General features: G+C 38.2%; 1 protein-coding gene across 1 annotated transcript in view; it reads right to left on the reverse strand.

The window, feature by feature from the left end:
• PMS1 (PMS1 homolog 1, mismatch repair system component) overlaps positions 1–12,898 on the reverse strand; it is a gene marked incomplete at both ends in the record, with an annotated part of 41,171 nt that extends 28,273 nt beyond the window's left edge. The window contains 4 exons of the mRNA XM_080346947.1: positions 5,380–5,543; positions 7,136–7,238; positions 9,327–9,509; positions 12,767–12,898. Coding sequence (XP_080203073.1) covers positions 5,380–5,543; positions 7,136–7,238; positions 9,327–9,509; positions 12,767–12,898 — 582 coding nt within the window. The remainder of the gene's footprint in view (positions 1–5,379; positions 5,544–7,135; positions 7,239–9,326; positions 9,510–12,766) is intronic.
• Between the last annotated feature and the right edge of the window lie 2,332 nt (positions 12,899–15,230).

The following is a 15,230-nucleotide window of genomic DNA, read 5'->3' on the forward strand; positions in this document are numbered from 1 at the left end:
GACCAAAAGTAGTTACCATCTGGCAGCTGTTCTCTGGCTGATGTAAATTGAGTTGAAGGTCTCAGCACAATTCCTAGTGGACAGGTGTCCTCATCACAAAAAACACCATAATTAACTCTCTGTTCAGCTTTCTCAGCAAAGCCACTGAACAACGAATGGAAGACTGAGTTAAATGAATGAATGCATGAAAGCATGTTGGCTGCGGAGCACTGCAGATTCTTAATCATAACTCTGCATTATATTTTAAGACACAGATTAGAGAAGGACTTAATTTATCATCATTACATTAAAGAGAATAGCCTTTCCAACCCAACAAAGAGGTTACATGCTGTTTCTACTCAATGCAGATTTCTTTTCAACATGCAGTTATAGCAGAGTTCAGAAGCACAATGAATAAATGCAAACTATAATCCCATTATGAAAAAACATTGAATTTACAATCCTATCATTAAAACCAGTAAATTTACCCTAATGCACTTACTCTGTCTCCAAAATCCTGTACTTACTACAGAGGACTTGGACACCTAACTGAGTTTGGACTACTGGATACAGACTGTGGGTTGACATTATCCCACTTTTGAAATAAGAGGGGACTTATTGTAAAGAAAAAAAAAAAAAATTAAGATAGCCTCCTTTAGGTCAACAGCAACCACAACGACAAAGGTGGTTTAGGGAAGAATATCATCCACACTTACAATAATAGCTTTTAAATGGACCTCTTTCACCCAGAAGGTCCAATCCATGTCTCTCAAGAAACAAACAAGACATAGTTCTAGGCAGAACTGTGTATGACCAAGGCTTCAAAATATTATGCATGAAAAATACTGGAAAACACATCCCTTATGCAGATTTTTCCTCAACAGGAACTGGAAAATTTATTGAATCTGCTTATGGCCCACTTGTGTTTTGTGCAAGACATGGGACCAGTTGTGTATGGTATGACCTGCTGATAGGCGCCATCTAAACCACCTGTTACCATAATTTGTTCAGTCCTGTTATATCTGAAACCATTAAAACAGGTATAGTTATTATGCGTCCTCTCTCATTTCAGCATCCATGGAACAAGGGCAACTACAACAGAATTGAAGTATTCCGTGTCAACAGCCTTTCAACATGCAAAGGCATTTATTGAACATCCGTGGTTTATAAGTTTGAGTCAATGGCTACTGATACTAAATGGTGAAAAGTGGGAAAACTGTCATTCCAGGGAAGAGCCCTGCACCACCTCAGGTAAAACATGGCCAGAGCTCATCGGGGGCTAGAACACAGCATTTCAGGCTGAAGAGTTTGATGCAGTTTAAGTGATAGCTGACTTCGTAATATTCTTAGCATGCCTTCAGATAATGTTAACTTTAAATAAACTTGCTGAACACTCACGTAAATTATTTCCATTTGGCTGTCTCATTATTCAATATGCTTTCAAGGAACATGGTGATGAAAGCAGAAAAATACCTCTTTCTAACGTAACCATACTGGCAAGAGGATCAACATTATCAGTATTCAAAGAATGTCTTGGCAGGATAAACCTTCATAAAAAGAAGGAGCACTAGCTAATCCAAGTTGTCAAAATAGCAATAGTACTTCAAGGGTTGATCTGCAAAGTGATTCATTATTTATTGCTAATGCAAACAAAACATTCTGAGCAGAAAGAGCAATTGAGTATTTCCTATCTCAGAAATCCACTGACAGTACACAATAAATGAACCCTAGGATGGTTGATAAAAGGATATCTATTTTCTTTCTTACTAGAAAACAACCCAAATGCAGGAAGAGCATCGTGGTTCTTCACAGAAATCGGACACTTAACAGCAATATTTTCCAAACTAACACAGATGGGAAATGTGGCACAATAACAAGAAAAAATTCTGGAAATTTTATTCAGAAGCACAAGACATACACCTTTAAAAAACCATGGTAGAAATAAAACATGCCATGTATTGTGCTTCTTAAAAACATATATACATTCAACAGCTCAATAAGAGGCCTGACTTGTCAAAGTAAGTTTCTGCTAGAATCGATTAGGTAACCATTTTCAGATGTCTAAGCCCAGACACTTCTATGAAAGCTTCCATCTCATTACATTCTTCCTTGGTAAAGCTAGGGTTATGGTTTTCTTCCATTTTCCTTTCATTTCTTACAAAATAGGGGACTCAAAGACTGTTTTTTAAAGACTTTTAAAAAAAATATGCACTGGTTTTGTCATTTATTTTCAAGATTTCTTTGAAATATATTTTCACTTATTTAACTTACTACCCTTTCTACTCTTTTGACCCAACTTTCCTCACCTCCTTCTGTAACACCTCATCTCTGCTACCATCTTGCTGTTTTAAGACTCAGAATCTGATCTTACTCCTGACATGTATCTTCTTCCATTGCAACAGAAGTATTGGCTCAGCCTCAAGAATTTGGGATTCTAGGAACTCCTTTGAATAACTGTACATAGGATTTTTAAAAACTAATATATAATCTATGAGCTACATGAAAAATAAAGCCATTCTAAAAAGTTGTTTCTTTCTCCCAGTACATTTCAAACAGAAATAAAACAGCCACCACCACCAAAAAAACCCAAAACAAAACAATATCACAGACAACTCTATTCAGTAGAGTACTATTTAGCACAGATATACTGTAGTATCACTATAGGAAAAACACCTGATCTGAATTAATAATTGTAATGACAATAACACCTAGCATCTGAAAGAAAAACAAAAAATGAATGCTCGCATTCTGTGATATTATGGCAAAATGGATGCACATAGACCTGCTGAAATTTATTATGCATTGGAATTTCAGAATTTCAAATTTCATAAAAGGTACAATGTAATGGGTATTTTTTTTTTTGTCCTGCAAGGAATGACAACAGCAATAGACACACAGGAATCTGCATGCCTTTTAACATTTTCAGAATATTTGAAAGCACTTACACATGCATAGAGACAGACTACACTTTCTGTATGATTTCTCAAGCCTTTATTCTTCCCTGCTGAGCCATAGCTACTGAGCGACCTCTTGTGTTGAAATGTTTGAGACCTTTCTTTTTGCTTTTTTTTCTAAATACATTAAATGAACATAAGGCTAGCAGTGCAAAATGAAGAGCTCAAAAAATCAGCACCATCTCTGTCATTCCAATGAATAATACTGCCTGCAGATAGAATTTGTACTGATTTTAACTACTCAAGTTCTGTATTGAAGAATTTACCTCCAAGCTAACAGCATAGGTTGTAAAAACCAATGTGCCATGGCTACTATCACGCCACTCTCCACACCATTTTGCAGTTAAGTACTGTGAAAGAGACATGTGATCAACTTCTTGCACGTTATTGCCACAGTATTAAAATAAACAGAGGAAAAAAAGGAAAAACAAGATGGAATCACAGAGCTGTTTAGGTTGGAAAAGACCTTTAAAATTATCAAGTCCAACTGTTAACCTAACACTGCCAAGTTCACTTCTACATCATCTCCCTAAGAATCTGTATTCCCACCTTTTAAACCCCTCCACCAGTCCCCTGAGCAGCCTGTTTCAATGCCTGACAACCCTTTCTGTCAAAAAATTTTTCCTAATACCCAATCTAAACCTCCCCTGGCAGAGGGCCCAAAACTAAACACAGGATTCAAGATGCAGCCTCACCAGCACCAAGTACAGAGAGACAATCACTTGCCTAGTCCTGCTGACCACACTAGTGCTGATACAAGTCAGGATGCTGCTGGCCTTTTGGGCCTTCTGGGCACACGCTGGCTCATATTCAGCCACCCCCAATGACCCCAGATCCTTTTCCGACAGTTACTCTTCCCAGAGCCTGTAGCGCTGCCTGGGGTTGTTGTGACTCAAGTGCAGGACCCAGCACTTGGCCTTGTTAAACCTCACTCACCGTCCAGATCCCTCTGTAGAGCCCATATATGACACATTATATATATATATATATATATGTATGTATATGTATATAAAAAATATATATATATATCATCTCTAATAAGATACGTGACAGTCTAATAAAAGAGGATCAAACTCAAAATACCATAAAAACATCATTTGCAACTTGTCAGAGAGGACAAACGGCCGATAAAAAACAAAATTAGTTTTATTAACCAACATTTAAGACCAATACTATGAACCACTGTTAGATATGTCAAGGAGCTTAACACAATCTAAGAAGTGCACACCCCTGAGATCTCTTGCTATATCAAGTATCAAACTTGATATAGTGTCCATGAAAGAAGACTGAAAGCAACTACACTTTCTCAGCTTTGGAATACTAATTCTGCAGCCAAAAGGCTGCCTTTTAATTTTCACAGCATCTACACACTTTGATATTTGAAAATACATACATAAATCTAGTCAGAGCATTTTATACAATTCCAGAAAAGGATAGGCAATCTGTTGTAACTTCAAGAAAGCACAGTATCATTCATCATTCCCACTGAAAAGGGACTGAAGTACGAATGCTTGGTTGACGGAGTAACTGATCAAAATTGCTCAATGAACAGGTCAAATAGATAAACAAAAGTCTTTGAGAACAGAAAAAGAATTGGTGAGGAATCTGGCCACGAGATGTCACTCTCTCCTTGGTGGCAACTTGAAAACACACGAGCATAGCTTTCCTCTCAGAGGAATCAAAAGCAGGAGTACAGCCAATAAAATCAGCAAAGTTAAACTGGGGTCAGGTAAAGGAGAACTGCTCAACGTGTCATTTCTGTAGTTGTGTGTTTATTTCTGTAGCTGTGTTGTAAAATTATTGTTCAGTATGCTGTGAAGTCAAAGTAGCCTCCAAGCAGCTTCTGAATCCATTCCCCCAAGTCTAAACAAAGAACTAGCTCAACTAGAGCCTTCTGTTATAATGTTACTCTTACTTACAACAATGTAGCAAATTGGTTTGAACTTCTTAGCCCTTTAAAATAATGTATTATTATTATGTATTGAGCTCTGACTCAGCGTACAGCAAGTTACCTGTACATGCTATAGTGTTTATGCCGATAGATAACATAACGAAATAAGTTTTGAGAGTTTTTTCAGTTGGCTTAGATTAATGCTTGACCAGGCCTCGTGGCCTAGTAAGGTCTCACTTCTTCATTCTGCAGATCACCAACATCATTACTAACCACTGGCACATAAAATAATTTTTATACTTCATGTATCTAATCAGGCATCTGTTGGAACAGACCATAAAGATCTGAGCCTGAGTTTTATAAGTTTAGAATAAAAATCTGTAACCACCACAAATACACACCTACGAAGGGAAGAGAGAAGTCCAAGTCCAAAACAAACCTACAATGAAAGAAAATTCCTACAAATTGAAGATTTTATGTAAGTATTAGATGAACTGCATATATGTATCAGAAACTGATGCTTAAGATAGCTGATAGAGAGAAAGCCATTATTACCTTATTATGTGATAAGGTTATCCTCAGGTCCGGTTTTATGATACCATATGCTATCAGTAGATCTTGGACTTTTTTCAGTTCTTCCTTACATTTTTTATTTGTTGAGTAAAACTGCTTTCTTACAGGAAAATTATTAAACAACTGTAGGACCGTTACTGTAGTACCTACAAGCAGGTGAGAAAAAACAAGTAGAAACTCACTGAAAGCATACCGCTGACTGGATATCAAGGAAACTTCACTTTCACTTGAAGAAACTTGTCTGTATGCTGCTGCATACAAAATAAACTCCAGTAACTCCAAATTAGATTATATAAGCATGACAAGAAACATATCAAATTAGCAGTCATCCTCCCCGCAAAGAGGACCTCAAGAGCTGTGATTCCCCTCCTTGATTCAGAGTTGATTGCAGCATTAAGCTTGCTTTGGTACACTATGCCGATAGCAAAAACCACCACTAAATAAAGCTGAAGACTCTTTCAGCTTAAGTTAACTTTCATTAGTAAAATGGTTAACAGACTGGAATCTAATCAGACATATCTGGAACACTGAGATCGATCAAGACCCTTCACAAGCATTTGCATCAGGGTAGCACAGGAAGAGCCTGACACCTCCGTTCAAGGCACAGTACACGGGAAGAGAAGGAATATTCATCTACTAACACAATCATATGTTTTTGTAGCCCATAAATTTAATAATTTGCAATATCTTTATGTCACAGAATTCAGTCAATCATTCAACAATTTTGACAGAAGACAAGGCAACGCAACCCACAGAACTCTGTGGCCATGGAAAATACTAAAGCCTGAATCTTAAGAGTCCCTCTTTAAAATTAGAGTTCTCAGCTTCAGCTTTTTCTTCAGTATTTAACTATTGACTAACCCATGCCATCTTCTGGTCTAACTGGTCCCTGCGGCCAGTTAGCACTGAGGAGGAAGGGAGCTGGGTCAGGTCCCCATTAGGGGTACAAGTGCTGCAGCCAGCTGGGAGAAAGCCTGTAGACACAATATTGACAAGCAGCTCCTGCGCCTCAGCTGAGAAAAGCTGAGCTTTATGGAAGAGCTTCAACTGCTTCCTCGGGAGCATATCACAAGAAAGGAGCAAACCGCTCCTCTTCTGGCAATATACACCAGGTGATGTGTGAATGCAAGGACATAGCGTGGTTTTTGGCCATCCTCACTGAGCAACAATTAGCTGAGCAGAGTATGAAGCAGAGCAGATGCTACCCCTAACCTACACCACATTGGAACAACCAAGGCCGCCTCTAAGATGCAGGCAACCTTTAATCTTCCACACAAACATGTAAAAGGATTTCTAGCAACACACCCTTCCTGCAGATTAGAAAGAACTGTGACTATAGCTGTGCTGCAGCCAGCAATTCCTTCGTATAGCAGCAGGGCAATCCCTCCTCCTTTAAACAAGGACTTTGCTATGTATGGAAACATCATTTTGGTCCCAAACAAATCTGTCATATATAGCTTCAGCCTGGACCCGAGGCATTGAATTTTTATAGCTTTTATTTCTGCTGTTAGCTTGAAAAAATAGTTTATAATTACTATCTAAAGCAACTTCCAAGACATATTATTTCTTATGGCAACAACACATTCTCAGTAGATAAACATAAGGCAATAGATGTTTACAGATGCAAAGATTTCATACTCAGCCTTCACGTACAGAAGAGGTATTTCAACATCAAATAGAGCACCAGAGAAACAAAATACTTCTGTCACCGTGCAACACCAGAGCAATGACATCCTACCTTGCCCAAGGTGGGAAGGCCTTTTAGAAGTTATATGCCCACTGCTGTCCAAAGTATACTGAATGCTGTAATCATCATCAGCTGTCATTGTTGTGACTAAAACCTGAAAAGAATAATAATTTTTAAAAAAATTATGTTAATCAAGGATTTACAAAGTTGAAAATGAGCTTAGACAAGCTTTGCTCCCACTCTTAAAATTGTGCTATTTAAGTCACAATTACATTTAATTAGTTTATAAAATTTTTCTTCTTCGGATGTTTCTTACAGTCACAGAAACATTCTGCATTATTATTCATTTTTCTACCCATTTAAGTAAAAGCCATGCATTTCTATCACACTAATACACAAACCATAGCAAGCCCTACTACCTACAACACAGACTCCTGTATCCTCTATTCTAAATACAAGTTAAATAAACAACTAAATCAATTGATAATTTTGCATTTTCATCCATACTATGACAACTTCTTAAATTCATGTGAGATTTCACAAACATAATGACTACTATCAAACAAACCGTATATTATCTTTCCACACACAAATATATCTAGAAATCAGTAGTAGCATGTTTTGTAAGTTACAAAGGTAATACACAGATTTGCTTTAGCAAGACCAGTGATATACTACAAGTTCAATAAGCCTGCAATTCCTGGAGTTCACATATGAATATTTTGAACAACAGAGCCAATGCACTTTGACCACCTGAAAGACATAAAGGTTATCACACATACAGAGCCTCAGGATATTTTGGGTTATTTTAGTGTGTCGCATGAATCATTCAGAGTTCAGCCATGCCTCTGGAGAGAAAAAATAGTAATTGATTAATTGCAAATAACAATATTACAGACCTATTTAAGGGCCAATAATAAAGCACCTTATAACTGAAACTTCAGAGGGCAGTTTGAGTAGTCAGAATGCAATTAATGCCAGGAGTGTTTAATTAACATAATTACTGGTCCAAGGATTAAAGTAGTACCTATTAAAGTACTTTATACACTCAGACCACCTCCCATCTCTTATGAAATGTACCTTAAAACTAAATGCACAGAACAGACAGCATCCTGCTCTGAAAACCCATACAAGGGACCAATGACTGAGGTGTATCATCATCTGTCCAAACACCAACACTTTGGAAAGCATCTTTGGAAATCTCCATCTAAATACACAACCCACTCCTGCTGAAAGCAAGATGAATGCAGCCCAAACTAGCAAGGAGTTAAGCTCTGACATCTCTCCTGACCTTGACAGTTGATAGTGCCAGACACAGATATCAGTATGTTCTTGCAGGATTTAATCCTTGGCAGACTTAGAAAGAAGGATCCAAAACTTGACCTTGGTACAGCATGAATACAAAAAAGCAGACCACAATGGAAGAGGTAAATGCTGTGCTCTCAACAGCCTGAAGACTCTTCGGAAGGTTTTGAACCAACTTTCAGTCAACAAGTTAAATCCTAAATATCAGTACACTGTCAGTCCTCTTAACACAAACATATGGATCAGGCTCAGGCCAAGGAGTAAGTTCCTGATTACTCATATGGACAACAAAGTTTGTGCAACTGCAGTCATATATATGTCAATGACCAACATGGAGTCCAGCAAGATCCCATGACTGCTGATCATCTAGATAACATCAAGGCAGAAATCCTTACTGGAATGGCAGCTATGTGGGCCATCAGCTTCCCTGAAGTGACTTCTCCTGGCCACCACCTGCTGTTTCTCATTTTGATTTACCCTAATTCAAGTAGCAAACTCAACTATGCTCTTTTATACTATATTTGGTGATAATACTAAAGAAGATAGGCCAGTGTTGAAAAGAATCATGTGCCTATAGATGTACATATAAGGAGTCATCTATGTATAAGGAATCACATATCTATATCCTGATACAAAAGAAAAGGAAACACTACGTGATCTGTCTCTCATCTATTCTGACTGAGGAAAATAAATAAAGCCCTGCTGTAAGCAGTACAACAGAAAGGCAGGACTGACACTAACAAGAAAAACATACTGCTTCCTCACCATAGATGACTTCTGGGGAGGAGGGAAAAGGAAACTGTTCAGAAAACATGTCCCTGGCAGGCTGCTGGAACAGTTTAAGGTCTTTACACTGATACTTTAATAAAAATTTCACAAACACACATACAAACAATCACAGCACAAAAGACTAGACACTTTGACAGCAACTGCTCACCTCAGACATGGAGCAAATTGCTCCCAAAGCCTCCCCACGGAACCCGTATGTTGTTAACCTCTCAAGGTCCTCAGAAGAACTTATTTTTGAGGTGTAGTGTTTAATTGCCATAACTGGGACATCAGCAACCTTGATTCCATTGCCATTGTCTCTTACTTCTATTTTGTTAAGCCCATAATTCTCCTAAAAAAAGAACAACACATAAAGGAGCACTAAAACAGCTGAATGAATTAAGATCCAAGTTTGAAGTGGCCCAGGTTACAGCTTCTAGTCATCCAGACAGAAGTAGGAGTTTTGCTTATTTGGAGAAACTAAGTAACCATAAAATATGTGTGTTTTGTTTTTTAACAAGGACAAATACAGCATATTCGGACATCAGTGATGGTTTCTCTAACTAAATAATGTAATTCATACCCTGTGGTTTGGAAATAGCACAATAATATAAATACATTAATGAAACAGTAATTCAGTAATTTATTTTTTCTATGATGAAATATGAAAAACCTAAGTTCAGAAAAAGATCAATATCTGGAAGGCTGAAGTCTTTTCACCTCTCTTATTTGTTCGGTATCAATTTTTTTCAAATCACCACAAATGCAGCCCTGCATCCATTAAAGTCAGTGGGTCTTCACCGAGAACTGTTTTCAATTCCACTCTTTACTTATGTGATTTCACTAATGCAGAGGTTTTCCATTCTCTATATTGTCTCTCAATATACAGAAGCTGCAATTCTAATGGGGGGCAGAACATGAATGGGGAGAAGTCAGAAGTAAGAATGCTTGTAAAGAGGTGCAATACTTTACAGAAAGACGTAAAGGTTCTTAGAGGCACTTTCAAGGAAGCAAAGTTCAATCCTTGAGATTTACCTTTACATGTAAGCAACATATATTTTTCTGAATTCTGACTGAGACGTGTGATTTCAATAAACACCAGCATAAATAGGGTAAAATTCTGAAAACCCAGATAATTAGGACAGCTAAATGAAATACTGAATTGAGATTCTGTAATATGCTGAACAGGTGCAAATAAATGCTTCCTTCCAGCTACGTTATAATCTGTACATGCGAAACACACCCCAAAAGAACCACAAGCCAGGAGAAGAAAGTATTAGAGCTGAAGGATCACTAACTACACTTCTGTTGTAGAATCATGCCTGGCTCTTTGAAAAGATTGTGATGGAACACACAGAAAAATGTTCTGTAGTGTGTAATACACATCTGGGAAACCTAAAAAGTGGTTTGCTTAGGAAGAACATCTTTAATGAGTGGCTACCACTGATGTTGTGCAGAGTACACGATGGTTGCTCACAGAAAGCTGATTGATTAAACAAAACTTCATTGTCCTGTCTGGACATATACTGAAGACAGTTATGGAGAAAACAAACAAAAACAAAAAAACAAATAAGCCTCCACAAAAACAAACAAATAAAACCCCACAAAAAACAAAGCAACAAATAAAAAAACCCACAAAAACAAACAAACAAATAAAAAACCCCACAAAAACAAACAAACAAATAAAAACCCCACAAAAACAAACAAACAACTCCCAGTATTATTTCTTTAAGTAAAAAAAATAATGCAATTAAAAACAAAAGGAAGGTATCTAAATATATTATCTGTCTTCCACACACAATCTGCATTAGGAAACATCAAAAGCCTCGGAGGTAGGCACAGAACTATGTATATTTAATTAACTGATACACAATAGAAATGTGGGTACATTTCACTTTCCATATTAATGAATGGTGCATACTTAAATCTGAAGCCAGGGCATCATGTCAAGAATAACTCCATCACTCTACATATGCTTAATGCCCAGCCATGCTACCACGGCAGTTGACCCCACTGCTAACAAGGCAAGCTCCACCACATTCATCTCTCTAATTTCAACAAAGCTGAAGTTCCAATCAGTAAAGAGATACCACTCAGCACCTTATGGAAAGGTCACAGTTCAGGTTCTAATAAAACTATTTGTTTTATACCGTAATGAAAGCAGTATCACATTATCTAAAACTAAAGCATGAGCTGACGTTTTCCCAGTGTTGCGTAAAAGTTAGTTGAGACACAGTGTAAAGATGCTTAGTAACATCACCTATAAGAGTTTGGTCAACAAAGAAGTTAAGCAGAATAAAACACTAGCCAAAGCTTCCCACTACAGCTGGCCACTGCCATGGTTTCTATCCAAGAACCATTCCACCCCCAGGTTAACTCCTCTCTGCCTGTCTCAAAAAAAACAAAGCCACTCCTCTCTTGGTCCAGGCAAATCCTGTAAGAAGTCTGAATGACTCAGCTAGTCTTTCTAATCCATTTGAGAAAGGTTAAAACAATGAAAATGCTGCAAGTTTCAGGCAAAACCCATCAAGCTGTAAAATTAATGTCAAAATTTCCATTCTCTGTATACTTTTGAATCAATCCGGAGTTAACATGGTCAATCCTAGTTAAATAAATTAAAATAGTATTTTGCTATAAAAATATTCTTATAACAAAAAAAATCCTGAAAAATAATCCACTGTTCTAAAGTATTAATACATAGAACTGTGCAAACTGAAGAATTTCTCTTCTCCCCTAGTACCCACATAAAGACAATCAGCAAATCTTGTTCACTTGCTGACAACCCGTGTAAAGCCAGGTTGGTTGGTTTGTTTCAGAAATAGAGCAATTTGGATTGGGCTGAACTGACAACTAATGCAACAGTAGTGCAGATGACATCCATTTATGCAGACTGTAACAGCATGCTCTTGTACTAAGTAGGAGATACTCCTACTATGCAGCTGTTGACAACATACTGCAAAAACAGAAAACCTCAGGGCAGCAACAGAAGCTGATCAGTTAGCCATTTTACCCAACTGTGGAAAAAAGTACAAGATCTTTATTATAAGCAGTATTTTCTTTTTTTCAGAAACTATCCTTGAGTGATATGCCAATTGTTTTTAACATCTCATAAAACTGAAATGTTAGAAGCAGCCAGAGCTCACCATACTATTTAGAGACCACATGGTAATTTGTATTACAAAAATATCTAGAATGGCCATCAACCTTTTCCATTGTTTCCATTTCCACCTTCCTGACACTATTTTGTAATGAGTTTTAAATATGTCAGTCTAGTAGTGAAACTTATGCTCAATACAATTTAAAACAAGCTACTAGTCAGAAAAAGTAATTTGTAAGTAGGAAAAGTAATACTAAAGAAGTTGACAGTTTTTCCCTAAAATACAGTGAGGAGCACAAATATGCCTTACTGTTTCAGTGGGGCCTCAAAAATGTTAATGGAAACTGATTTAAGGCCATTTCATTTGGGGTTAAAGTATGTATGTATAAATACTATTAATACCCTTCCACTCTCCAAACCACAATAGCCTAAAAATACATTTGCAGTGGAACAACTTTCCTTGCATCTTATTTTACACCCATTTCTTTGTGAGAGAAAGAAAGAGGACTTGCCAGTTTAATATCAATAATTGTGGCATTTGCATCCAACGCATTTTCTATCAGCTCCTTCACCACGCTGACAACTGATGTGATCACCTGAGAACTTGAAATGAGACGAATAGTTTCTGCCGACAGCTGTTTCATAGTGGAATTAAAGAGTGAGCGAAGCTGTGTAGAAAGATGACAGAAAAATAATGTAAAAGACACATTACAAATACACATTTCTAAACAACTGTTTTGCAACAACTTTTAAATGTAGACAAAAATATAACATTATAGCTAAATAATATAACTTTCAAGATAAAGCAGGACCTAGTTTCCTTTGCAGTCAATGGGAGTTTGACTTGCATAAGAAACAGAACACATAGGCTTAAACTAGAAAACATTATCTTAAGCAAATTAAACTTCTAATGAAAAATATCTAAGAGTTCAGAGATTTACATTTACAAATTCTGAGCTCAGCACTGCTACATTGTGTGTACAATTCCCAGTACCCAAAAATTCACAGAAGCAATATGACCTGAAGGAGGGAGGGAAGTTGGCAAGTTCAGGAGTTGAGAAAGAAGTGGAGAGCAAGCAGTGGTATTGAGGCAACAGTTGTATTCAATGGCAATGTGATCTACTGGCAATAATGTGGGAAAAACAACACCAACCAACCAACAAAAAAACCCCCACAACCCTACAATGCTTCTGAATTGTAACTTTGCCTTTCTGATCAGACTTATTTCATACCTTCAGGCAGGTCACTTTATTTCTGTGTCTCTGTATCTTCCACTTGAAAATGGAGAGATGCCTCATTTTATAATAAACAAATGGATTTTTTTTTTTTTTTTAATCACTGAAAACGCTTACAAAGGGTTATAAAATTCATGCTGCATTACAGAGAAACTCTACCATGAAAAGAGTGTGTGTCTGCAAATTTGCGTATACGTTGCTGTTTAAGTATCCAAGGAGACACAATTAACCAAGCTCTAGGAAAAAAAATCTTTGCTGATTAGCATGACACAAGGAACTCAACCCCAGTTTTTCATGCACATGAGAGAAGGGTGAGAAAGAGCATCACACAGCTCTTTACACCTCTCGAATGTTTCAGATGGTTGCTCTTTGTCCTACAAGGAAGGTTTCTTCTCTCCACAGCAGCACTCTTTACTGGGTTATGTTACACAACGTTATTTACATTGAAAGACAAACAATCCCAGCAGTCCCAGCTTCCACATAAGATTCAGGCCAAGCTATGTGCTGGAAAACAAAGACCACATGCTCAGCACCCATCCGAAGGACATAAGCAGATGTGGAGGAATGGAGCAAACCCAGATTTCCTCCTGACACAACCAACGCACAGCAAGGGCCCGCACCCAGCAGCTCAGAGCGCCACCGTCCTACAGGTTTTGTGCAGCAGATACAGTAATTACAGGACACTTCTCTGCCTCAACGCCCTTCTTGAGATTGCCACGCTTTAAACATAAAAGACAATACAAAACGGTGGTTACTTAGGGGAAAAAAAAAAAAGGTACAGCGTTTTGAAGAGGAAGCAGCACTAGAACAACAGCTACAAAGAAGTCTCCTCTTTATATTTGGTATGTACATTCCAAAGGGGGTTTGCCTTTCCGATGTGGTAAAAAGATCTGACAAATCAGCTTTCCAGCAAACAAACAGGAAAAGAAGCATTGGAAGACACATGTTGTTGAAGTCAGACTATTAATCATGTCCACACATTCAGGAAGACAGGTTTCCTCACGTGTTATACAGGTCTCCCACATTAACTTCTTCATGATTTACTGATGACAAGGGCTAGATATCTTCAGAAAAAGGTACTGAGACAAGGGAAGGTCTTTAAAATGAAAACGTCGCAAATCTGCATCAGAGAGGTAGGACATGCAGGTCGCACAGCCACGCTGGCCTCACCTCAGGGCCCCCGCTGGGAGGGAGGCACCTCTGGTACTTGGAAGTGCACCCAACCTGACTGGTTTTAGCTAAAAGACATATATTGTAGCTCAAGCCACATGACTGCTATAACTCTTTGCTGACCGGGCATGTTATAACCTGTGCTCCGTGGGAAGGCACTGTATTTTCTATTTGAGCACCATCACTGACGTAGTGCTTTAACCCTCCAAAACGAGGTGTCAGACACCCTGGCAACGGGGGCTCTCTCAGTAGCTGCAATACTGCTCACCATGAGGTGAAGTGCCAACAAAAACTCACTAAACTTCGTAGTCGCAGCCTCACAGATTTCTACAGCAGCAGCCAGACCCTGCAGCAACACCCCGTTTCTTAGGAGTCCACGAGAACACGCACTCAAGTAATTCCTCAGTTTATGAGGTAAAACAACTGAGGAAAGCTGTAAAGAAAGCCTGCGGGCAGTCACCTTTGAGTTTACCTAAAACCACACGAGCGGCCCACGGCTCCCGGCTCGGCTTTTCGACAATGAAAGCAGGGGCAGCAGGGGCAGCGCTGGCAGCAGCTGCCGCCGCGCCCT

The sequence above is a fragment of the Nesoenas mayeri genome, assembly GCF_963082525.1.
Source record: "Nesoenas mayeri genome assembly, chromosome: 6".
In the NCBI taxonomy this organism is placed as follows: domain Eukaryota; kingdom Metazoa; phylum Chordata; class Aves; order Columbiformes; family Columbidae; genus Nesoenas; species Nesoenas mayeri.